Raw genomic sequence first — 27,771 nt, 5'->3', positions numbered from 1 at the left:
AAGCGATCCTGTGAGTAAAAGTAACTCTAATATTTAAAGTTTTTTAATATAATGTTTTCAGGTATTCTACTCATATTCATGAAAGCTCGTTTCACACAAAAATATGAAATAAGCGTGGTAGTTTCAAGATTTTTCGTAGATAGCAATACATTTGATTCTGTCAAATTACGTTTTGTTGTGCCATGACAATCGTTTTTTTCTTGTTGATCGACTTGTATTTAGAGATAGAACTGGTAGTTACCTATTAATAAATAATGTTTCCATATTTCTTTTTAATCTACACATTCTACACCGTTTTCTGCTGCTGACCAGTTTTTCACATGGTGGTGGAAAAGACAAGGGAGACATGGCTATGATTATTTTATGAATGTGGTTCCCTCATTGCATCGCGGGAGAGTTAACCCTAATGAATTTGGATCATTGCTAGCACAATAGGAATCTTTTATTATATAAATTAACACTGACGTAATTCACGAAGTATGCTCTATAAACCATTATGTCACTGACTGTACTTAAGAATCATACTTATTTGCTTAATAAGTTCTGGTATAAAAAGTAACATTTATTATAATTTGTGGGGACAAAGAAAAAAGAGCACATCTTAAAATAATTTATTCATAAAAAATATATTACAATACCACTTGATTAATATCTTGAAAGAGTTTTTATAAAATATACACGATGAAGAGGTAGAAATATCACGTTATTATTTTAAACCATCTGCAAAGACATTCTCCAACTCGGTGAACGGCGTTTCTGTAAAAGAAAAAAAAAATAGTGTTGCCAGAAACATTCAACATGACCATATGAGTGTGGGGTATTTTTAAGCCCAGTTCGGCCTTTCGCTTGGTAAAACTTATTATAAAAGTGTTAAAAACTAAGCCAAAGCCGTAGTCAACGGTGCCTGGGTTTAAATACATGTGCTTTGAAATCGATCGTGTTATATTAAAACACTGTTCAAAAATGTATAGCTGTGGTTATTTTTTTACACGTTCATTGTAAACTGAAATTGTAAATGAAATCCATTTGTTTAAGTGCTTAAAAAAATAAACTCTTGGCGTGTGTTTTGTTTGAAAACTCAGTCAAAAAATAGAACGAAAAAAAAAGTTTAAATCGAATATACCGCTGATATATGTAAATCATTCGGTTATTTATTTTGCATTTGTTTGTATGTCAGGATTCCCTCAAAGATATAAAAAAAATGAAGTCGACGAATTTAAGGTAAACAATCTTATAATAAATAACATTTTTAAGAATCTAAACAAATGGATCATAGTTACTTGTCCTAATAGGGTATGACGTCTGACGTCACTTACCAGTGCTCTTTTTACTAGCTAGTGATGTCTTTAGACCCACATGCTTTTTACCAAACTTGTGCTTTTTAACTTTTTAAATGCTGTGATGAAATGAAAAATACTTATTCTACATTTTTTGGAAATCTTTCTGACAGACTATGGAGTTTTATCCTATTTGAAGTCTCTTACCCTCGAGTGTGGGCCAGTGTCTCACCTGACAGTGTAGCTGGTCGCGTGTGGCGCGTGCGGGCGCGCGAGCAGGGCCTCCACCACGCGCCCCGCCGCGGCCTCCGCGCCCCCACATCGACCTACCCAGATGGGCTCACACTGAGACCTGGAACAAACACATACCTTATTAGCTCTTTATTGTGTTCTTACAACGTTTTTGAATAAACCAGAGTAATTATTTAATAACACTTCTGTTTATAGAAATACTACATAATAAGAAAGTAACTCAACTCTCGTCGTCACTAACCGATAATAATTTTGCGTGGACAGCATAATGCTTTTTGGTTTTCTTCTTTATTTAGGTAAAATGGCCACATTAGGCCATATAAGGATAAAGTAAATTTTGCTCTTTTTTTCGCTCTCTCAGAACGTAACCTGTCAACCACATTTTGCGACTATATAAAATGAGTCAAGGGACCTTGGTTTAAGATTGGCAGAGAATTCATCAAGCGTCTAGGTATATCGGGATCGCTCGACTGGTTTCGGAGTCAAATGGAGTTCTAAATCAGGAGCGGCGGCGGTGTCAAGAGTGGAGAATTAGAGTAATGATAGTAGATGTGTAGGTTACAGGTAGGTCTTACATTTTGGCCACATGCTGCAGGCTGGCCCGCAGCACCGTGTCGAAGGCCGCGCCGGCGCAGCTGTAGGGCCGCGGCGCCGCGCCCGCGCACGCCCACGCCAGCCGCCCGCCGCCGCGGACGCGACGCGACAGGGACTCCAGCAGCTGGCCGGGGAATAACACTACTTAAGTATACTCTAAAGTTTGTGCTGTAGATAAAATCTCACTGGAGGGTCTTATCTTATCTGCATCAATAACTCTCCTTCTTAAAATGACTGCTGCAGTCGTGAAAGCGAGACGTTACGCACCTAAAGAGTAAGAATACTCTAAACTTTTAGATATAGCTACAAAATAAGTAAGGTACGTCGTAAAGAGCGATTTTGAAGATAAATTAAGACACTTCCTGTCATTCGCTATTTTCCGTGAATGCAATTAAGTTTAAAGTTTTCTAGTTAACAAAATAAGGCCAACTACCTTATTTTGTTAACTAGCAAAGTTAACTCTTGCAGAAAGTATTCAGAGACAGGAAATATTGCCCTTCAACACAAATTTTTAATACTTAGTAAAAATCTATTAAATTTTTAGATTACACGCTCTGATTATCCCGTAAGGCTACGTACATAAGGTCAGTAATAGGAGTTGGTTAACGAAAATTTTCCATAAAGGAAAATTTGGTAGCTATGACTGCTGACACGAAAGAGCCACAACCGGTATGCCTTCTTTTCTTCTCCACTGCTCCCCCCCAAAACTTCTGATAGTCCCTGAAGTACGTCGAAGGCTCTCTGTAGGGGAAAATTCAATTTCAATTCCTCATTTACCTTCAAATTGTCATAAACATCTTCCGTCACGAGGGTAGCCATGCCATCCAGGCCGTCAGTCTTGGGTTCAGCACCGACTATAACTATCGCATCCACGATAGCGCCTCTTTCTCTGCTGGCTTCATTATGAACCTCAACGATACAGCCTCGCTCTTCCAGTTTTGTCTTTATTGCTCTTCCTAATAGGTTAGTCGTGTTTGTTACCTGTTATTAAGCATATGAAATGTAAGAAATATTTAGTTTACACATATTTTTCTTTTAGTGACTACTTATAATAGCTATATGATATTGTTGCAATCGTAGAAGTATGACATTTCAATACACGGGAACTTTAAATAATATTACTTTATGGGGTGGTGTACACCTTCAAAAGAAAGTGAAGAATATAAATTGCTTTGCATCCTGAACCCAAATTAATATTTCATTTCAAATAAGATTTGAAACAGCAGACAGACAATAAGGTATCATCTACATATGGCAGATTAGCTAACCTTAACAAATGATAGTGCAGACATAGCGGACCCGCGATAACCATAAAACATGAATTGTACTTACCAAGACGCGCCGTATGTCCTTCCACGTTCTAGTTTTCTTGGTAATCTTGTTACGAACACTATATACCAGGAGAGCAGAAGACGCCAGGAGTAGCGAGCCTCCTTCGAGCGTTGCCAGGACCCGCCAAGCGAGGGCTGCACCACCTTCCACCGCCTCCGCCATACTCTCTGCAATCAATTAATGATCTTTTTAGATGCACGGCAATCTATTTCCGGTACAACACTATATTAAAGTCCGACCCAAAAACGGGGGTGTTATAAGTTTGACGCAGATTAAACGGATTATAATGTTCATAGACATGTTTTTTTAAACGAGGAGAATCGAAGTGACTGAATGTTCACTAACTATCAGGGAATTCGAATGAAATTGAGCATTGATGGCAAAATCAAGAGAGTTCTAAGCTACGTTTATGACAAAATTGCCGGTGGAAAAATGGGATATGGAAATCCTACTTTCAAGGAGAGATCATTGATTACAATTCTCAGTCCGAGTTTTTCTAAATTTTATTGTGTGTGATAGAGGAATTATTGTTTCAATTTTTAAGAAGTGTTAAGAAGTTTTTAAGAAGGTATAGGGCGCCGTGTTGTTTCCACAGTTACAACAGTCTTACCGCAAAAGGTAATAGCAGACATCCAGTTCTTTTCTTGACTACTTCTACAATTACTTATAATTTGCAGCCGCAAAATAGACAATAAAAAAACATAAGTGTCAGAAATAGGTTTTATGGGCAATTGTCGCTTTCCCTGCAATAACAATTAACGAAATTACTACATAAAATGCAAATTATGCTAAAACACCTTAATGGTATTTGGAAATCGTAATTTAATGCCCTGATTATCGTGTTCAAATGTTTTATCTAAGTGTGAATTAATGGGCAAGTAAGTAGTAATTATTCACAGTTTATTAAAATTAAGGGATTAGGGTCCCTTATTACTGACTTAAAGTTACTGACCTTTTATGATGTGTATAACCTGTAGAGTGTAAGATAGAAGTGTAAGGTAGATAATAGAATCAATTTACATTTATAAATATGAGTAAAAACGATATCCTAAAATGCAAAGAGCGTCTCTTCATAACAAGTACTGAAACTGGTATCCGAAAATGTAAAAAACATACCTATAATAAATAAGAAGAATTAATATACCTTTTTATTATAAAATGGTTAAATGGCACTGAAAAAGAAAAATGGGGCCTCAGTATCTACCTTTTTGCATTTTCCGACTAATGTTTTACAAAATAAATATCTATAATAACTAGTTTTTATTCTAGTTTAGAGTGCAATAAAATGTTCGACGAACATTGAATTATGACAACGATTGATGTAACACTCATAATTGATGCGGACATAAACGCGTAAGAACCTTAATCTCGCATCCAATGACGTAACGCCAAGTTCAATAGTATCGTGACCCTGAGCTAATGGCAAACATATTTTTGTTATCTCACTTCTTGTTGAGGTTTTTATTTTGTTTGTTTTCGAGGAACTTTACCTTGCTGAAGTTAAGTGTGTAATTTAAGGAACCTTGTTACTTTAAAGTGCTTGAGTGTAGAAGAAAAATGTAATTTCAAGTTTTTGTTAAATTTAATGCTAGTAAATAAAAGTAGAGACTTCATATACTACATGTGTTTTAGTACATCTGCTGATATATTAGTTCAAGCCAGAACTTAATTATCAATTGAACTGATCAATTCAAAGTGAAATAAATAGTTAAATTAAAAATAACCCTATTAACCAACTTCGTATAATTATACTTCAATGCATTTAATATGTCTAGTAGACATAAATTACCTGTACGGAACTATAATAAAATATAAAATGTGTCAATGGCTAGAAAGGAATAATAAATCGTGTAGTGTGAATAGCCTGACTATTAGATTAGTGAAGCAACAGAATTAATTATGAACAACCGTCACTGCTAGAAGATTGCTGAAATCATTGCAGCTGGAAACAAGTTAGCCTGTATATTATAGATTTAGAGTGAAAGTATAGTGGATAAACTACGAGTTGCAGATTTAATCAAAGACGTCGAACGGTCATCGTTTGATGACCAATAATAGGTGTCAAGTTTGTTACAACATTATTTACATCATAGAAATCAATAGTGATCCAAATTCATTAATATTTTTTTAAGGAGAATTACGTTTTTATTTTAAATAGTAAGTTATAGTTATGAATCACATACGTACCCTGCGTGTGTACGTACGTATCTACTAATCATACATCTTTAGGTAACTATGTGATTAAATTGTAGTTTGTACGTTAATTGCAATTACGAAGTATTTGCGGAATATCATGATGCAAAACCCAAGAATGCTCCCCAGTTTTTACCCTACTGTGACACATTATTTGGAATATCGCCTCTAAAATACTCTAAGTACAAATGAGGTTTATAATATGAACTTGAAAAGTTAAAAATCAAAAGGAACTATATTTACAGTCAATGAACTCATTTAGTACCAAAACCAGTTACCGAATCAGCTGTTTCAATTTACATATTTAATTAATTGTTATGTCGGATTTTTTATTATGTTAAAACCTGTTTCAGATTGCGATTGCGATATCCATTAGAAATTTTAGAGTGAATCCAAGAAGGTGAGTTAGAAATGTAAATATGTAAAGTTTCTGGAATTCATACATTTTACACTTGCTACAGAAAATCCTTCTACGATTACTTTAGGTATATACAATATGTACCTAAACATACCTATTTTAGTACATTAGATAGACTTCAGTACCAAAAGTATCAAATTACCTGATTGTAGGTTGATGGTTGATTTTAAATACCGGTTTAAGCGTCCTTAGCCTAACTGCAGTAGTAATTGCAAGGTATTTAAAGGTGTTTTAGTCATTTTAATGACGTGACACAAATAAATATCTGTATTTATTTTGTATTTCGTTCAACGTTTTTATTCCCTAATACTAGCTATTGTCAGCGGCTCCACCTGCTACAAATCGAATATGATTCTACGGGAACGAATCGGGATAAAAACTGTCCTATGTGTTAGTCTAGGTATAAAGATAATAAAGAGTAACAAACATCCTTCGGTCTTACAAACTTTCGCGTTGATAATATGTAGGATTTACCCAAACTACTAAGTCTAGAAAATTCGAAGAAAAATTCATACTACTCACTTCTGGATTGTATTTGACTTAAGATAAAATAAAAAAAGCCTCAAAAAAACCGAAATTACAAAATATCGTAACACATTTAAAAAATACAAACGGCGCGTTGATGTCTTTTCAGTGTTCAAATAAATGCTACATTAACTATTTATTTAAACATTTCTGAGTGAACCGTTGACCTCTACAAGTGTATTGAAAAATAATACTGTAAAGTCACTGTACATGGGCATTGGGCTCTGCTAATAAGTCACGCTAAATATTTACCACCTCGTCTGACATGTCATTGTGTCTTGCGTAACTCGGTATGTGGATTGTTAATTCCTGACATTGAATCTGTACGTCCGTTAGATGTATGAAGATATGTGGTCAATATTAGGTAATGTTGAACTTATGATGTAGGACATAATTATAATATTTGGTTGGTATAGCCAAACTAAACAAAAGGATTTTAGTAGGACATTTCTTGCATACAATTAAGGTTTTTTCATCCAATAGATAAATACTATGGGGAAATATAATGAGATTAAAAATCTGATTCATAGCCCAGGGATAGCCATAGCCAAAGGATTAAAAAAGGTCTGTAACCGATTCAAATCGTTTAAACACCGAAAGAAAAAGGTTTATACGTTGACATTAAGATAATCTGTTTTTTGTAGAATCACGCATTTTCGAGTAAGACCTTATAGCTTAAATTGAGGGTCACCATAATAATTACTCAGCATGTTGGTCTCAAATAGTCTGTATTTGTTATTTATTTTGAGAACGCCTAAGTTAAGTGGTTCTCAAGTAGATCAAGGTTTAGTAACTAGTCGGTACTGGTTGAATATTAACTGGCATACACAAAAAGATTAGGTCTTACGTAAATACTAAAAAGATCGAGATAAAAAATTTAAAGGTGTACTCAATAAAAACCTAGCATCAACCAGCATTTTTACAGAAAAGCAAATGTAAAACACAAAAAACTATTTGCGTAAATAGTGATAAAGAGAAAAAAATACAAGATACACGGTACCTATATGGCTTTGTTTTACTTATATTGGTATTTATTGTGAAAAAGAATAAATAAAACAACGTACTCATTTTACGAGCGAAAATAAAAACAGAACTTACAAGGTAATGTCACAACTTACAAGCGACTATTTTTTAAATGCCAGCACGTACATAACTCTGTTTCTTAAGATAAAGTGAACAAGATTAAAAAAAAACTGGACGTCTGGAGGCAACAATAGTACTTTTTATTATATTCTTAATGTTTTGATGACCATAATAAACAGTCTAGTACATTTATTTCGTCGTTTTACCTTAGCTTTTGTAAAAATAACACTTACAACTGACAAGTGTTTGAAATTATGTCATTAGCAACTTACAAAATATTGATTGATTAGTTACCCTTAACCTTACCTTGTTATTTAAATTTAATTATAGAAAACGAATAGGATATTAATGCTTTCATTTAATTTATTAATTTCTTAGTAGAGTTTCAATGTATTCTAATGTCAAATAGATCAGCAAAGTGATACTTCTACAATCGTTTACATGAGTAGAAATAGCTCAAATGTGATATGATTTTTAGTCGTCTTACAAAAGTAGCCCAGTTCATGTGTCCGACATAAAATACCTCAAGGCGCGATTATTATTTTTTTATCTTCAACTAAGATAATAGGTACGAAGAAAAATAAAACATGAAAAATCTGAAACATCCTGTTAAAATAAAAATGCACCACGAATTGCATCATAATATTGAATAAAAAATGCATTTTAAATTTATTAAAATCTCATAAATACCTATTTTTTTATCATGAACGTGTTCTAGTCATTGGATACATGAACTGGGAGATGCTTTTGTAAGACGACTAAAAAATCACGGTGTATTTATTTTCAACGTGCTTATTCTGTTGGTTCTCGTCACAATACGGTATTGGACAAAATAAATATTCAATATTTTTTGGAAATCTGTCTGACGGACTAAACTGATTTGTTATTATTAGATTTAAATCACTTGGCTGGAGGGGCTAACAGTCTACCTCAAATCTGTAATGTTATTGCTTCACGTCGAACGCCGACAGCGTTACAAGTTACAACAGATGTTTTGACAAAATAATAAAACCAAAAAATAAACCCTAAAGTAGATTGCGTGGCTGTGTAAAGATACTTAATCGTAATTGTGGCAAGAATGTGAAGCTGGTGAAATAAGATTAAAGGACGGCGAAAGTATGGGCTTGTGTACTTAGTTTTTGAACGATAATTGTTGGTTTCCAGAAGTAAAAGTATTGATAAGATTAGCTAACAGTAAGGTAACTTGTTGCATCAGACATTGTAACTTGATATATGACTTAAGCACTGTATGCAACAAGCAAACCATTAAATGTAGACTCTCTTAGCGAAAGAAGAGTTCGAATACCTCTATATTTACCAAAGTGCATATAAAAATTTAAAAAAGTTTGTTAAATTCAAACATTCGTGTAGATAATTTCATTGTTTATTGTTTTTTTACTTATTTTATAAATAGACAAAAACCAGTCAGTTCTCATCTATTGTTTCATGATTGTCTCCATAAGCGTGGCATTATAATAGGGTTTCTCATGGCGAAGTAGACATTACCATATTGTTCTGGTGATTTATACATTTTCTTATTGAAGTTAACGAGTATCGGAAACAATGTTTTCTTGGGTATGTAATTCAGTTAATTTTCAACTGATTATCTGTAATTGAATTTGCCTCTGTGACCAACAAAGATGAGGTTTTTTCCATTTCGGTTCATTATCTTATTATGTAGGCTTGTTTAACATTTCAACATTGTCTACCGTTTCCCTCTTGCATTTATCTCGGGGACGTCAGGTTTTCATTTCTTAATATAAACTGTAAATTGTGTAATGTGAGCACATTTTTGTCCAGTCAACGGTGGCGGCTTGGTAAACAATTACCAAGGCTACTTTTTATACTTTAAATTAATTTCTAATGTTTCGAAACAATTAGTTTATACTTGAAAATGAGGAATGAAATCCGTACTTGTACAGGTGAAATAAAGTGTTTGAAGTATACTCAAGTATTCTCGGTCATTCTACCTGTACATAGGTACTTATTTTTTGAAATGACAGGCGGATTCATATTTTTATAACAAAAACTTCCCATCAACGAACTTTAACCGCGGAAATGTTTTTGCGTTTGCACCTGCAGGTAACTACTTACTGAATCTGTTTATAATATAAATATAATATATTTTGGAATAATACAAATATATATATTTACCTACTTTTGTGTTTTTAAGTAGATTACTGCAGACGTGTGTGTTCACATTTATATAAACCACGTTGTTTCTAAAAGTGAAGACTTATAATTGGCTTTCTGTAAACTGAATTATAGCTATTCCAGATTTGTTTAGCTGTTAGTCTTCCATATTGTATTAAATAAATAAATATATAAATATGCACTATAATTTAGATCTTTTTACAATGAAGGTTACTTTTCATTGATGTCTGATAATTGAACTTTCAGTTTTCAAACCAATCAATTTAAGATTTTTATCATTAGCTATCTGTTTGTACGACATATCAAATTATCAAAAAGTTAATTACAACTAAGTTAGTAATTACAAGATTTTAATAAAGATGTCAAGTACTATTTCGCCATAAGAACTGTAACATGAAAAAAATCTATGAATATTTAAATTGACTTGTCAATAGTAGTTGTTAATAGTAATGCCAAAGTATAAGAATTGACACATAAAAATGTTTACCATAATATATCAATAAATTTAGATCTAAAGTTAACATGAAAAGTGAAATCAGCCAATAAAATGCATCGTAAATTATATTACACCTTTGTTATTGCTTACAGGCTCCATACTAATCAAAAGGCGCAAAGCCAACATAATCAAGTCATGAAACAGAAAGGCATTAAAGCAACCTTTACGACTAAGGGCCTGTATAAAGGTTCTATTATCCTTAGTACACAATATTAGGTAATGCAGATCTAATCGATAACCCAACCCGCTTGCTTGGTATTAAACGGAGTACAGTAACTATTTGCTAACATTGAATTGATCGCGGCTAAGCGCTCTTTGTAGTTCGATTTACATTTGGCTTTCGAGGTGTTAGAATCAAGTATGTTTTATAAGGAGTTGGTAATCTTTGTCCAATGCGTGTACAAATTACAAACGTGAGCTCGGTCATGTAGCTACCGTGGCATGTAAGCATGACGATTTGATTGTTTTACGCGACATGCACCGCCGGTAATAGCTCACACAACTGGTAATTTTGATCACGAGACATCATGGCATCTTTCTTTTCTTTTGTAGTTTCCTACCTAGAAGTTTATACCATTACTTATTAAGTCTTCTAAGGTGATATCTGCATAAGTGAACATAAACGTTAACATAACATTTATAAACGTTTTTAATGGTTTCATTCTTTCTTACGCCAGCTTTTTTTTTAATTATCTTATTCAAAACAAAATGCATACAGAACAAAGTCAAGAAGGTGAAATCTGATCTAATAAACAGCGCAATTGTGTTGCAGGTTAAACCGTAGAATATCTTGGAACATCATTAATGACTAGATGTAACACGCAACCACTATAACCTTGAACCTTGTCAGCCTCATGTGATACAGACAACCGTCACATCTACTAATGATATACCTACTATAAAATTGCTGCGAGATCATAATAAAGACAAATTACGATGGTGTATTTTCCAAGTGTAATATAAGAATACGCAGTTTTACCTGCTTGGTATAAATATGTACTAAAATTGTTAGATAGAAACATAAAATTGCCTAGACATGAATTTGATTGTATTCGTAAGTTGTCTAACCATGTTTTAACATCATAATGCACAAATATCCAGATTAGAAACAAATATTTACACTCAACTAACTTCTAAACACTTTAATGTAAGATTTAACACAAAACACTTTAACACAAAATTTGCGAACATGCATTGAAGCCATGTTAATAAACCAATAATGACAAGCTATGTATTTATATAAAAGGAAGAAAATAAAAAAAAATCTAGAGAAAAAGCAGAAAAAAACATTTCTTCATTGTTTTGAACCTAGTTTTGTTCATAAGAGTCTGTACGCCTAAGTGCATCATCAACAAAACATTAACAAAATTAGTTTATTATTATAAATTGATATCGATTTGCAGTATCTAATTGTAGTATAATAGTTAACCCGTACGGTTAGTGAACCCTTTGCCTTGAAAAGTGAGAGCCAACGCACGTGCACCTAATAAGGTCGCTAGCTGGATATGTACATAAATTCGCTATTTGCTGATGTTAATTGATTTTCTGCAGGTCCTGCCAAATTTTGAATTCTCGTGTTAAATCTTTGAGTTTGGAATACCGTGAAATATTAAATGCCTGCTTGCTCTTTTTGTCCAATAACCGAACGTACGTGAGGTCACGATTTTCGCGATTACATAAAATAATTACGTGATTAACTACCGTTTGGTATTTACGCATTGTTCCAAGAATCACGAGTGTTGTTAAAGACTCTTCTCACATCGATAGGATTTTTTGCCCTCTTTACGGGCAAATCTTTTTTAAGTTACGTCATCAACATTATTATTAATTATCGTTCAATTCAAACACACGAAAAAGTGAAGAAGGTTAAGTTATATTTAAATTACAGTTAGTAGTATACTGTTTTCACTATTCATTATTACTTCATGAGACTAGTAACATCTACACACATTTTATGATATCACAGGATTGTATAAACCGTATACTACAAGTTGTAATACTGGTTTTGTATCAAGTGTTCAAGACGGAAGCGAATACAGGTGTAACCCAGTATTCTATAGATGCATGGAATATGGGGCTATATTGAAGATTGCAAGAATTATGGAACAATCCTTCGAGAAGAAGATCCTTTTATAATTAGGCATTAATCAATAATTAACTTGCGTGAGGGATAAATGGAAAATGATCTCATTTTTTCTCAGTATTTAAGTTTGTAAGAAGCATGAACAGTTATTTCTATACTACCTAGCTAGTTATTATATCCATTCGTCCAGTTGACCTTGGTACTTTTTAAAGTCTTCTTAGTAAGAGGAAATTGTCGTTTTGATATCAATACACGTAAGGAGAACTAAGAAGTTACTGCGCAGGAGAGCTGTAACACACATGCTTACAATGTGATGTAGCAATTTATAAGTAAACCTGTCGTTTCTGATCATGACACATACTACATTATCATATTTTAAATGACAATGTTTATAAAAGCTTAACATATTCATAGCCTAGCTATACTTACTCTGTATAATACGTACATTTCAGTTTTCTTATGTGTCAAATGTTTTAGATAAATGATACCTTAGTTTTTTATTCTAAGCCGGTGTCAGGGGCGTATGAAGTAATTGGTAAAGCTCTGAATAAGTAGGCAGGCACAAAAAATACTTTTAAAGGTTCAGTACCCGAGGGATAAAACGCTTGCTAAGGTTTCACTGTTTCTCCATTTGCCCGTCCATTTGTCACCAGTTTGTAGCTCATGAACCGTGATAGCTGGTAATCGACATTGTCACGGATGTATTTCTGATGCCGCTAAAAATAAACATTGGAAATAATCACTACTCATCTGGAAGTATGGTCTTAAATTTGATAGGTGACTAATGTTTACCTTATATTTTGACCCTTGTGTCAACAATAGTCAACATACCATAAAAGGAAGGAGATTGCACAGAATAGAGTAAGATGGGCTACACCGACACGTATACTGTGTACAGCACTTAAAAATTTGATAATGACAATGACTTATTTCTGATAATAATTAGTTTTTCTTTAGCCTTATTGTACGAAACCCTGAGTATCTTGAGACCAATTTGCTCTTGGCCGTTTTTTGCGATAATTTAAGCACCACTCCCATTATTGTATTGAAATACATACCATAAAAGGTTTCATCTGTTATTTTAGTTTGTACTAAATTATTTGTATTTTGTGAGTTACGTAAATAAATGACAAACGAACATCCAAACATGGACTCCTTGGATTTTACAAATTTTAGCTGTCTTTCAAATTCTTGAAAATTTAAAAATACATCTTATGATATTTACAATACATATTGAAATAAAACGCGATTGACACGAAAACGTATATTAATATTCATACTACTTTTGCAAGCCTTAAAATTGGAGCTTAATAAAAATAAAATGGTATTTTTATTATTTAAAAGTAGGTACCTAATTGTTTATTCTTGGCACATCGCTTGACTGTATTCTGTCTTTGGATTGGACGAAATAGCCTAAAAACATCTTTACCATGCATAAATTCTATACACATAAGTTTGATGTAAATTAAGACTATTTAAAACCCAATTCAGGTGAGTAAAATAATGAAAGTAGGGTACTTCCTTGCTCATGGCTAAGAAAATAGTTAAATTACATTAGACGATCGGAATATACTTTATTGTCCACCATATACATAATTAGTGATACTTATTACATACTACTACTACAGACTGGCCAGAAGTAAATGAAAAAGATGGAGAATTGCTTATAAATTAGTTACTAAATACAATGATATTACTACAGGTATAAAATTTCTAAAAATATACAGTTAAATATTAAAATAAACTTACAACTTATGAACATTACCATACTTTACACCCTAGACACATTACTTACACAAAATCCAAGTAAGTTGCTTTAACCTTTAAATACCAACAAGCACTCAGGACTTTATAAAGCCAGGTACAGCCTTGGTAGAGCTGATAAGTCGACTGACTTCGGCATCGTCACACTTGAGCAAAAAAAACATTTTTACACTGCCTTTATAACACTAACGACCAAATGATGACTTAATGCTTGAGGATACATGCCTTGTACTGTTTTTTTGACTAACGTCAACGGCTTGCGGGAGCAAACAGTTATGGTGAATGCATACAGGATATTGGTAAATTCTGAAAACCTTTGAATGTCAGAGCAAACATGACAATACACTTAAAAGGATACGACCTTCATGTTTTGCTGTGTACTTTGAATATTGTGTTACCAAACGAGAGTAGGAACCCACGTCTTAAACTAATATTAATGTGGGTGTGGAAGAGAGATGCCGTTCTACAACATGTATAGCGCTGTCACGCTTCCACAACCGTAGAACGGCCGTAGTAACTTAACCGTAACTTTAACTTAAGGACGTGGTAGATCCAGTGTTTGCCTGTTCCGTTTACATATTCCTCCCTAACCATAGCTTTTATAAGACATTACAATTAAAACCGCGGTAACAGTATAGTGTTGCTGGACACGACTCTCCTGAACTTTAATAATAATAATTCATTCGCACCACGATTGTGAAAACGTTCGGCACACCTCGGTAATAGTAGATTTTGATAGAGTAGGTAATCTAGTCTGGCTTACTAATCCCGTCTGCACGACATTTCAATAACAGTCAATATTCATGCATAATAATGATACATATACGATACGGGGTCAAAAAAAGGGCACACAATAAAATTGAGAACTTGCCGTTGCAAATGTTTGTGGTTAAGAAATAAGTGGGTTATAATAAATATTTCATAAGTTTTTAATATAAATTAAAATTGATTCTACAATATGTTCTCGAAATGTGCGCAGAGTCCGTTAATTACGGAATAAACATTACTTAAAAAGAGGACATGCATGGATGTATATTTTATACGTAACCTAGCTGTGCTGCTCGTGCCGACTTTGTTGAGAAGTATTGTTCGGGTTAATACATAGGCAAATAATGTGAATAATCTGAAAAGATAGTTTTGAGACTGAGGGTAGTCTTTAAAACTGCTTTTACACGACCTCACAAACTTCAGCTAGTCATAATAATACATATTTAGGTATAGAAATTAGAAGAATATTATTCTCAAATGAAACAATAAATATTAGGTCAAGCGCAAGACGCGACACTTATAGAAACAAAGTTTTGGATGGGTACCCTTAAAAATAACAAAAATAATCACCTGTGTGAACATCAACTCTCTAGCTATTTCGGTTCTTGAGATGCAGACTGACGACAGAGGTACCGGCCATTGTGTCTTAGTAAAAAGGCCCAGTTTCAACCGTTTAGTTGTGAAACCCCATAAAAAATTTTATCTACTCCAATAATAAAGAGCAGCAGAAAAAACTTTTCACGAGTATTTTAAAACGAAATATTAAAATACGTTTTGATGATTTTATTATGTACCGTTTTTGAGTGGCCTACATTTTTTTAGTTAATACAAAATTATTCATTGAATAACTTGCGGCAAAGACAAGAAACATCAAAATATATATTTATAGACTCCGATTATAATTTTTTAATTGTTTGTTCATTAAAAACTGTGTCGCTTTAACGTTAGTCACGGATAAAGACCCATGAAGTAACAAAATGAATGTTGTTATTTAAAAGGTTATTTATTTTTATCTTACAAAACCGGCTGTTTACATAAAGGATTAAATATGGTCTCAAAACATGCTTTCTTTGTAATTAATAAAAAATGTAAAATTACCCGATACATACCTAATAACATACAAAACATTATTAGGTACACTTTAAATTTTTGATAAAATAAAAAATTGAATACAAACAAACCTTCGGTATAAATATCCTTTGCGAACATCACACACTAACTAAAATAATTTGTACAATTTTACTGTAAATCGTCATTTTTATAACTTTACAACTTTCCCGCCTCACTGATATCCACAGACAAAACGAAGCAGTCGAATTTCGAACCAAATTTTTATTTTTAAAAGTCGCCCTGTGCGTTCCGGTACGCGTTCGATTCACGAATGCTGCCAGCATTTTCCTTCGGCGAAGGCGCTTACCATTCAGCCACTCACCTTGATTTTCCGGAACGCGGATAACATTTGGGTCATAGGGTTTGATTAAATCTATCAAATTGGTGTTATGTAGTAGGTTTAGAGTTACTCTCGCTCAATAATCATAGACTTGAATGTGATATGAATGAAACTAATACTTATATTGAATTCGGTCTCTTATTACATAAATTACAACTGGCTAGACATTTCTAGACTAGTCGGTAATAGCTATGTTGCAGACCTGTCATTATTTAAAAAAAGATAAGAAATTCATCTATAACGCCGATTCTATTCTGTTACTGCGTGCGATCAAAATAATTCGTAAAAAAGAATAAAAATACACTTTCGTCTATAAAAAGCATTTTAATCACTAAGTAGGCCGTGCCATACACATTTCAGTCAGGCCATTTAAAACCTCTTTAGTACATTACATAGAAAAAGTAAAGATCACTTATTTATCCGGAACCAGTTCGTTTCCACACTTTCCACGCGACACCCGAGGGGTCTCGTTACGCTGGTTGTTGTTAATACCTAGTTATTTAGCATGTAAAAGGCTGGCCACTCTAAACTATGTGTTACGTTGGTATAATCGAAGCAGGAATTACTATTACAGGCATTTACGTAACCAGGGACAGGGTGTTGAGAAAGATCTGTAACTGTATGGAGTATTTATGCAGCTAACTTGTTCTATACCTACTAAGAATAGTTTAAAAGTGTACGTAAAGTTTTCTTCGCCATTAATTTAAAAAAAAAATTGCGTGTTTAAAAAGGTTCTCGTATTCAGTTTATTGTCTATTAGGGGTTACCTCGACGTACTCTTGTTTTCGAACTCGTCGAGGTGTTACAAGGAAACCAGAAAAAAGTGATAATGGTTACAAAACATTATATATTTTTGCTAATATATGAATGATACATTGATAATCTCATTTCCAAACCCAGTTTAGTTAGACAACGGTAATAATACGAAACCAAATTGTTATAGTTTACAATACATTGTTAATGGATTTAATCATCCTGTTTAATGAACACTTAATTTATGTTCAAAGCGCATGCGTTGTGCGAAACGAGAGCCTACCACCGCCTCTAGAAGTAAAGACTGCAGTAGCTGTTAGAAAGAGACAGACAACACGATGTAGAGCGCCGTCTCTCTTTCACATCAGCAACAGTCTTACTTGATACGAAGGTAGTAGACCCTTAGATTGCAAAACGCATCGTTGCACAAATAAGCGGAAACTCTAACAATTAGCTCGCCTTGTGTTAAACTTGTATACAATATCCTGTGTATGAACAATAGCCCAGTAGAAATAACTATTCAATTTAACATGAATAATAAATAGAGGTCTCTATTCATTTGTAGTGTATTATCTGGGAAGCAAATCGATAATCGGCTAAATCGATCGGAAAAATTAAATTTTTGGCTGTTTGACTTTACGCCGCGGCCATTCTTGAACGAAATCGTCAAAATTTAAAAATCAAAATAGACAATTGAATATTACAACAGTAATTAGGCAACGTAGGTATTCTTGCAGGAATACAATGCAAGATCCTTTATATCTTTTTGTCAAAAACTAAAATTCAAAATATTTTTACGATCCTTAGTCATATTTTCCCAGGTTCAGCAATGTTAAATACAATTAATAACTGCTGTTGAATAAAACATTACGGCTTTTATATTTTACGAGTTTCATGCATAATAATAATTATCCATCTCCACTATTGTAAGAAAAACTATTCGTAGCTGCACTTTATTGCAAAAATCACGGCGCCGCGCCTGTGTGGTCGTAAAAACAAACTTTCCGTACAGTCTAATTAGCCGGCAATACTTAACAAGGAAGGGGAAATTATAAGATGGGAATGATTTTACAACTTAATTGTGGTACGTATAATAAAATGGCATCAATAGTGGATGATCTAACGGAAAGATGGAAAAAGTGTGTTGTAAATCTTAGAATTATGATCACAGATGGAATGGAACATCATCACCATTTCATTTGAAGTCGGTTTTTTTTTGGGAAAATTGACAAAACACATCAACATTGTCTCCTTTTAAATCAGCAAAACCAATGGAGCATTTTCATAGCATTTTCAAAATATTTCGGTACTTTTTGAACTACTTTCTCTACTCAGTACCTACTTCTACTAATTTTTCTGACTCGGAGAGTCAGCGAAAACTCTCGTAAGGATTAACATTTCAACACTCGTTTACTTTTAATACCGCTTGCGCAGATTATGTCGTAAACCATGTAATATGGAATTAAATAACATAATCATCTTACAGGTTATCAAATAAAGCACCTACCTGTATTTATAATGCGTCGGATTAATATCAGCTGAATATTTTAATTTCGTTCTTTATAAACTGTGTCGTGTTTATGATGATTATCTTTTATCACGCAGCTATTGTTTTAAGTACTGAGCATAGTTAATTATGATGCTCTTAGTGCAATTTAAGTTTCTAAGTTATTTAAGTAATTAAAACGAGCACGATAGATTTTTCTTCAATGGCACAGTACGAGTATATTTGCTTTTTACAATATTTTTATACACATACCAGCTGACCCAGTGAACTTTATTTTGCGAGGATAAGATCTAAATGATGTCCGATTCTAAGATATACCCAATTTAAATACCCCACAGAATTCATGAGAATCATTAGGTACACCGTGACACGATAATTTTATGTATTATCTGAAAATGTTTTTGTTGGATACATAATTTTTAATTGGATTCACAAATTTCTGACGTGTTTTATTTTAAGTATCAGTACTTAGGTAATTTACTAACAATAAGAGTAACTAAGAATGTTACTTGGACAGTGACAAAACAAAAAAATCATTTTAGTGAACAACCAACTGAACTTGAACTCTATTTTATATTATTACCGTGTGTCTGTGTTATTATTATGTAGGTACTATTCAATAATAAGAAATTAAAATCTGTACTGATAGATCTAATCAAACAGTTTCATGGTCGAATGCTTAATGTTATTGTAGTCAATATTTGATTTAAAAAAGAATAAAAAAAAGAATCGAGGTTTGCGTAAGGCCAGACTTTCGTTCGATATTTGAACACAATACATTGATATCAAATTTAAAACAATCAGAATTTAGTTAATAGTGTAGGTATCGATTTCTGTAAGTTTATATATTTTTTCTATAATCTAAACTTTTTAGTACCTATTCTGATAAATCAAACATACAAACAGTCGTGCAGCTGCGCAATGCTTTGCGAAGTATAAACATGTTTTTATTTGTTCTTTTTACTTTGGGTACACATAATGACTTTTTGAAGAGGTAGATATAATCTACTCATTATACAAAAACATGAATTAGTCGTATCCGGGATTCATTGCAATGAGATATTGTGACGTGGTACGTGTACGACGTAAGAGCGTAAAAAAGGGTTTACAAAAAGTTTTGTTTTAGGGCAAAAACCCTCACCCACGTGTATGGTAGATCAACAATCTAGAAAACGTCCCCTCAAGCTCGCGGAGACAACCAAGTGGTTTTTCTAGTCTGGGAAGGACTGCACACTCTGCACAGGTTGCTGAGTGGTTGAGGTCACCACGCCAAACCCACTGAGCGCGACATGTTCCTCAAGGATTAAATTCCTTAATCCAAGACCCGTAAAAAAAGAAAAGAAAGGTTGATTTGAACTTGTTTAGCGCGCAAAGCATCTGAATGTATTATAACACCAAACTTACATTTAGGTACACATACAATATATATGTTGTGTACCTACTTAAGTATTCCTATTGAATAATAAAATATCAAATATTGTATTGACACTCCTATCTCTACTTAACTATTCATACAAGTTGGATGGGTCGACCGAGTGTATTACCTAAGTGGAAATATTTTACTTAATTGCTAAATGTTTTAAACAAATTCTGACAGAAGAGTAGGTAAACTTGACCGCAATGAGTACAATGAGTAAATAAAATAAAGTATGTAATTGAGGTTTGTTTTAAAACAGGGACCGGACAACCCCACTTTAGAGTTAAGCCGTTTGACAGGGTAACCCGTACACGGGGTAACTCATATCGCAGTGTTACCTTTTGTTCGGGTTACATCCTCGAAACCCAGCGAAATGGTTAACACCTTCATTATGGTAACCACGTGAAGGGGTTAACCCCTTCAATAACTTAACCCTTTGAAGTGGTTACCTTCACGAAAGGCTTTTATTCGTGTTACCCTGAATTACCCACTAAACTTGAGCTGCATACTTGCACCCTAGCGGCCCCTCATTGCTTTACTAAGACTACAGCTGATTTTCTTCTATCGCCGACGCGTCGCGCCGCGACTCGCGCCTCTCGGACAAACTACCTACGCGCGAAACGTCATATAGGTAAGTAGCTGTTGCCTGCGACTTCGTCCGCGTGGTTAGAAGATATAAGTTAGGAATTTTTGAACGAAAGCCCTCGAAGATTAATATTTTTCCCCGTATTTGCCACATTTTCCATTAAATCTTCGCTCCTATTAGTTGCAGCGTAATTTTATATACCTAGCCTAAAACCTTCCTCGATTATTGGTCTATTGAACACAAAATGAGATCAAATTTTTTAGATGAAATTATTTATAATAATTTAAAAAAAAATCGAATAAGTACAAGTTTTTTTTCATTTTTTGCATTTTCTGAGAAGATTTGACGGGTGAATTCTCGATTGAAAATTAGAGTGTTTTTTTATATTAATTCAAAAATAAGGTGAAAAAATAAATGTTTTTAATCAAATAAATTACAGCGTATTTGGGACACAAAAAAGTAAGTTTTCACCAAATTTCGTTACAAAAATAAATTTTTGGTAAAAGATAAAAATAAAAATCCACAATCTTGGTTTTTTAGATTTTTCACATAAATTTTGAGGTTCTGTGAAAAAAATGTAAACACAAAAGTTTTAGATCTTTTTCTTTTAGAACTTTGCCATTTGACTTTTTTCGATACGAATTTTAGTTTTGCCGGAAATCGATAAAAACCGTTTTTTACTCTTCAAACGTCACTCCCACCCCCTTCCCGACCTCAGATCACCCGTAAATTATTTTTCCTTATATTTTTATAATATTCCCCTCCTTTTCTAATGGGTTTCATCCTACTATTTTTTTTTTGGTTTTAAAAATTATCGACCCTGGTCTACAAGTATAGACACGAAAAATATATATCACAACGTTTGAAAAGTGCGACAAGCAAAATTAAACTGTAAGATCATATCCACAATGATTTTTATTCTATGTTTACAAGTCGCTCGGTAAATACAACAATGGCGCCGCTGGGCGGTAAGATGTCACGTGCGCTCGTGGTTATACTATTTTCAAACTAATGTCTATGATAAAGAGTGCATATTGCATTGTCTTAGGTTGGAGTGGGTTACCCTGTTACAGTGTTACAGGGTAGTAAAGGGTAACCTGTTCGGAACAGGGTTACAGTAATCCGTTCGAAGGTGTAACATATGTCATAGGGTTTTTTCTTGAAGCGCTTAAAAAAACCCCTTCAAAAACCCTTTCAATGAGTATCCGGCCTGTCCCTGTTTTAAAACGAGGACCTCGCGTTAATGCATCGTATGTAATGATAACTAATTATATGTGACGTAACGTAGAAATATCTACTCCTTTTAGATCTTGCGGCTAGCTCTACACCGCGAAGAACGGTATCTCTCTTCCACAACTGCAAGGAGGTAATAGACTCCCATCCGCCTTCAAGTAGGGTTGCTAGGTCGTCAAACAAAGTCAAAGATTCCCTACATAGAAGGTTTTGAGTGGTAATGGGTAATATCGGTACGACAGAAATACTCTGTGAAAACATAGGTAAATGTTATTTAATTCTAAATAAATTTACATAAAATCGAATGTCAAGTCAGAGTAACAAAATACGGACTAGCCGAACACAATTAAGTTTGGCCGGACAGGCAATAAGAATGCCTTACTATGTCTTTATCCGGACGCCTGACAACCCTGTCTTTATGTAACTGCCTTACTCATACGTTAAAAACCTAAAAAGTAATAAAAGTTTTGGAAACTGGAGACAAAGGATTCTCAGGCAAGATTTTATCAGTTTTAGTATGAAGAATTGTTGATTAGCGTGGGTAATATTAAATATAGGTGTTAGGTACCTACTTAATTAACAATTTTCAATGCATACTTTGTCCTGTCAATTTAGTGAATGTGCATCTAACTTAATAATGTTTGTACGCAATCCGAGGACTTGGCACATTGCCTTTATGATTGATGATACTCAGTCAACCACACAAGTTTAAATTGCATTTCGAGGATGAAGTGAAGGACGATACGGCATCAAGCGAAGCAAACTGTTTCTAAAATCACAAATTAGGTACTTAGGTGCTGTAGCACAGTGATGTACTGACTGACATTTAGATTATCATTTTAATTGCACCTTCTTATAACATGACTTACATATATGCATCAGATAAATCAATAACGATTTCCATTCTTGTATTCATTCTAATATTTTTTATTCAATTGAATTTTTCATGGCTCCGTCCTATTTTTATGGAAAATTTGGCATATCTCTTTTTCTTCCTAGCCAGACGTATTCTAAATTAGATTTTGTGGTTTAATCCCACGCTGTATAATCCAATTTAGTTTAGAAAGGTGAACATAATACCTACAAGCATTTAGGTTTATTTGCAATTTCGTTTAGTCTAAATATGGCTTGTGTTATGTATTACTGTACATAAATAATTGTTTAAATGCACTCCGGGTGAAGCTGTTTATAATGATTGATTTAATATTTTCTTACCAACTTTAAAAGATAGTTAAATGTGATTAGCGATAGTTAACAAGCGATTTTAGAAATTAATTTAACTCAATTGTACCTATAAAAATCTCTAACTAAAACTAGAGACAGGTAGGTACTTCTATGAACATTTTCCGAAATTCAAAGTCACATCCAATCGAACGACCACTCAGTACTCACATTCCATTCCAAAAAATATAAACTCTGTTTTTTTTTTAAATATAACTAATTAAAGCGTTTTGTCTAGTATCTAAAGGTAAAGGTTTTCTGTACCTAGTCACTATACAGGAAACGCATTAAGGTAATAATTGTCAAGAACCTACCAGCCCCTATAATTAGGTACGGATTACAAGGCTAGGACGGAAGGCACAACTGCGACTATATTACTCCATAGGCAATGGATATAGGTACATGTACACAATAGTCGATGTAGGCCTTAACACAGTATATAACAAAACGAGTCTTTAATCCATTCGTTCTTTTTTAATGTTTATATTGGCTGTTTGCAGTTGATTCTGAAGGGGCCAAATACCGCTTCAGTTTAGACATGTTTTATAGTTCTGTATACGGCTATGATTTTCATAGTGGGTTGCCATTGTAAATAAATCATCACCTAGAGGTACACACGTAAAACTTACCTTCTTGTGTAAAACTATGTATTTGTTTATTCGTCTTAATCTTTACCGTAGATACTTTAACCCCATCCGTACTTACCCACCTAAATACAAAAGATTTAGATTAACGTATACAACTAGCACGCTGACGTGATGGCCTTGCGGTCCTATGCATGGATGTGTATACACGAGATTTTTACAAATTAATATGCCTTTTCTTAAATAGGTATTCAAAAATTCACGAAAACATCGTGAGGAAACCTGGATTCCAAATACTGGAATCTGAAATCACGAACCCGCCGTGAGATAGCGTGGTGATAAATACTCAACCCCTCCCTATACGAGGAAAGGCCTGTGCCCAGCTGTGGGACGTATATCTACAGGCTGGCATTATTATACTAGCATTATGCATATGACCATTGTGTAATAACTCACTTAAATTACTTTAATATTTTATTGCACAAAATGGTGCAATGATTACGAGTGGATTGCACATTACGTATGCAGTTATTTAATTAATTAATTAATTATATATTGTTACTACAGATAAAATGGTTCTTTTTCTCCTTAGAATATTACCTTCCCAACCGGCAGCATTCGAAGAAACTTATAAAGGATGCAGTAAGGGGCATGTCAGAGATGCAGAGGCCTACGGGCGGTTGAAAACTGACACAAGGGTGTAATGTTTGTTGTACGTCAACCATACGATAAGAAGACAATATAATACAGGATTTAAGCGGACTTTGACTTTACTAGAAATCAATATCATACATTTCCATTGATTGTAAAAACAGATTGTCACACTTTTTTTTTGCCTTTGACAATCTCTCTTTTAGCAATTTCTGCTAGTGTCCTGTTCTGACCACACAAGGTAACTGTAGTACTGTACGTAATATATTGCTGGCTGGAACACGAATCGATTTGCGGTAGGATTCCAGTGACTAACACAACACAATATAAAATAGATTAAAAAAATTGTGAACGGATGTTTCTTAGTTTCAATATATCTGATTTTGTAAAATATTATTAGGTATAATAACTTTTGTGATGCGGATTCATGAAATATTGTTCGACTCGCGAACCTGCATCTGAGTTACCTAATGATTTAAGATTCCAATCGAGGCCGGAACTAGTCGGGCGATCTCTGAATTACGCGTAACTATTTTGTAACGGAGTGTTCATATTTGTTTATGTTGTAGGTACATTATAGTGATGTGATTCGGTAACGAGTTGTAAAGGCTGAAGTATGAAGACCTTTGCCTTGTTTAGCGGTTAGTTTGAGAGGTCACGCGGGCACGTTTATTTACAATAGCAAGTGTTACGTTATCGAGGCTTACTTGCGGTCAAACAAACGCTTGTGTTCTTGGAGTAAACCATTTTAGTGAGTAATTTCAATAATAGTTCGTTCAACGAGAACACTCAAATCTCGTACAAAATACTAAACGCACTTACAATACGAATATTTTTATTAACATGGAATACCTGCTCGCCAACCACCATAAAAGGAATATTGTACAATGAATAAAAAATATATTGTAAGAATACATAACGAAAATAATAAGTAAATAAAGAATATTATTTTCCTATAGCTTGCCTATAGCTGTAAATTTACAAATTATTGCCATTCAACATGGCAATGCTGCCAGCCTTTTGGGCACAGTCCCAGCCAGCAGCGATGCCGATGATTTTTTTTATGCCTTGATTTATTTATTGTTTATGTTTTTTTTTTGTATATAGCAAATGATTGTACTGTAAATATCTAACTCTATAAAATTGTAAATTATAAAATAGATTATTTAGCAAAGTAGTTAAGTGTTATTTATTTTTCATATCACAACACATTCTCCACATATTTAATGTATACTTTACCTTCTTAAAGATTATCTTTACAATAAATCAAGAAGTAAAACATTTTCTTTTTCTACAGTATTCAGTCAGTAAGAGTAAGGCTGTTAAATTATCTAATTGCATGCTGGTTTGTTTCAACAAAATCATGTTATCTGTTGTACTGCTTTCAACTCTTTTACATTTCGAGCAAATACAGATATTTGATCACGATACAACCTAATATCATTGTGCTGCCATCTGTTAGGCACATCATAAACAATTAGAATACAGTGCCCTCTTAATTTTCACTGAAGCACTTTGAGGAGAGCGTGTTGACTTTCCGTACTACCCCATAGATGGCTCTGAATGGCAAATTGTGAGTATGATAGATGTCTGGTAATTAAAAAATGAGAAAAACACTATTGTAAGAAAATGTATTATATATTAAACTTGAAAATTACATTAACTTAAAATAAGCAATCCTAAAACTAACAAAACTCATTACAAATTGTCATTTATTAAAAATCTTAAATTTAAAATTATTTTGTCTTGTTTTTTATTCTGAAAAAACCATTATGACTTTTAAAACCTAAATAAAGATCCCATTCAACGCATTCATACAACATAAGTTACAAATATGTCCATAGGTAAATCATTAAAAGTTGCTTTACGCTTGTGCTCTTGACCGTAAGAAACCTGATTTTTTAATTAAAACATCATCAACATAAAACTCAATCAAACATAATAGCATGTGCCTCTACTTCTAGCTGAACCCTGTGGAAATGAGGAACCCACCAACAAGTATCAAGTAGAGGTCCGAGTAATAAAATTATTAATATGTGTTTCACAGGCAGTCTTTTGACAATCATTAAGGTTTGTCAAGCGTTCACCATTCTATAATTAACTGGAGAATACACTAAGCTAAGCCTACACCCTGATGTCAGTCTTGTTCATTATTACTAGAACTCTCTTCAGTACTTTCCTCCTCACTGGATTCCTCACTAGATTCATCAGATTTGCCTCCTTTAGCAGCTTTTTTCGCCATCATTTCTTTAAACTGACGAACAGTTATCTTACGCGGCATGATCTCTCGCAGAAAGTCTAACGTATCATCCTCCTGCACGACTTCGGCTATGTGTTTGTATTCCAGTAAAGAGTTTTTACTGTTTTTAAAAGCTCTTTTAGCTAAATCCGTTACAAACAACTCCTGCAATCGATATAAATGAATGAATTAGTAATAATTATAATTAGTTTCTTTCATCACTAAGTGTAATAATTATCACAAAGTTAATACAATTGCAATATTAAATATTTTAGAACAATAGGTTAGGTATAAGGCGGCAAAACGCCGGTACTCACAGTAACTTTAGTAACTAAATATAATGGCTCGGCTCCTACTGCTTCGACATCTGGCGAACTCTTCATTATAGTTTTCACTCTAGATAAAGGTAAATGCAAATCTTTTTCGCTCTTTGGGGTAGACATTTTCTGCCGTGCGTCGTTTACAAAACAAAATTTCGTATGTATAACAGAAGCAAATGTCAGCTGAACTTCATTGAGAAACTAAGCACCAATGTTGCCATTCCATTTTAATGTACACAGTGTAAATAATGTAAATATGTATACTAGATCTATGACGTAAATGTGACTGCATGGCATTGTTTCTAACACTGAATTAGTTATTGACGACCATAATATATTCATAATAAAATGAATTTGAATCGAGTAATGAAACTAAATTATTTATATTAATATAAATAATATCGGAATTCTTGAGCGAACTATCATTGAAGGAAGATAAGCGGACATATCACATAGCTTGCGCTGGTCCTGCACAAATAATCAGTATTGGAATATCAACATACCATCTATGTAATACCACGGATCACTTATTATACTCAAACAAAATGTTGCCTGAATTTGTCAAATATTAGTTCCAAGGACGCTCGCTACTGCTAACAGCGCCATTACAGCGGTATACCAATATTAGCAATAAAATTCAAATGTAATACAAATTATAGCTAAAGTGCTGTAAATGTAAGTCCCAATTCCACCACTTATTTAAGGTGGGTTTATATACTTATTCTGCGATAAGTGTAAGGATTGTTAGAAAGTTCTTTCATTCAAGATTTTCTAGATTTTACGAATTTCTTGAAATGCGAATGCAAGAGATCTGCGAAGTGCGAGAGTAGTAAAACCAAATTTGATGCTCAGTGTATGTTAACATAGAGGC

At 33.6% G+C, this 27,771-nt stretch overlaps 2 protein-coding genes across 2 annotated transcripts; both read right to left on the bottom strand.

The window, feature by feature from the left end:
- Nucleotides 1–606: 606 nt before the first annotated feature.
- LOC113501663 lies at nucleotides 607–16,371 on the bottom strand. The gene is made up of 6 exons (XM_026882840.1): nucleotides 16,121–16,371; nucleotides 3,456–3,622; nucleotides 2,901–3,104; nucleotides 2,105–2,247; nucleotides 1,510–1,629; nucleotides 607–756 (listed from the first exon to the last, which is right to left on the bottom strand). Exons 1-6 carry the CDS (start codon nucleotides 16,146–16,148, stop codon nucleotides 699–701), a joined length of 720 nt encoding a protein of 239 aa, XP_026738641.1. The 5' UTR covers nucleotides 16,149–16,371; the 3' UTR covers nucleotides 607–698.
- A 9,589-nt stretch (nucleotides 16,372–25,960) lies between these two features.
- On the bottom strand, nucleotides 25,961–27,190 carry LOC113501646 (chromatin accessibility complex protein 1). Its single transcript, XM_026882822.1, has 2 exons — nucleotides 26,898–27,190; nucleotides 25,961–26,745 (listed from the first exon to the last, which is right to left on the bottom strand). The coding sequence occupies exons 1-2, from the start codon at nucleotides 27,021–27,023 to the stop codon at nucleotides 26,479–26,481; spliced, it is 393 nt and encodes a 130-aa protein (XP_026738623.1). The 5' UTR covers nucleotides 27,024–27,190; the 3' UTR covers nucleotides 25,961–26,478.
- Between the last annotated feature and the right edge of the window lie 581 nt (nucleotides 27,191–27,771).

The sequence above is a fragment of the Trichoplusia ni genome, chromosome 16 (genome assembly GCF_003590095.1).
Source record: "Trichoplusia ni isolate ovarian cell line Hi5 chromosome 16, tn1, whole genome shotgun sequence".
Taxonomy (NCBI): Eukaryota; Metazoa; Arthropoda; class Insecta; order Lepidoptera; family Noctuidae; genus Trichoplusia; species Trichoplusia ni.
The sequence above is the reverse complement of the archived record's forward strand: the minus strand, read 5'-3'. Positions and strand labels throughout refer to the sequence as shown.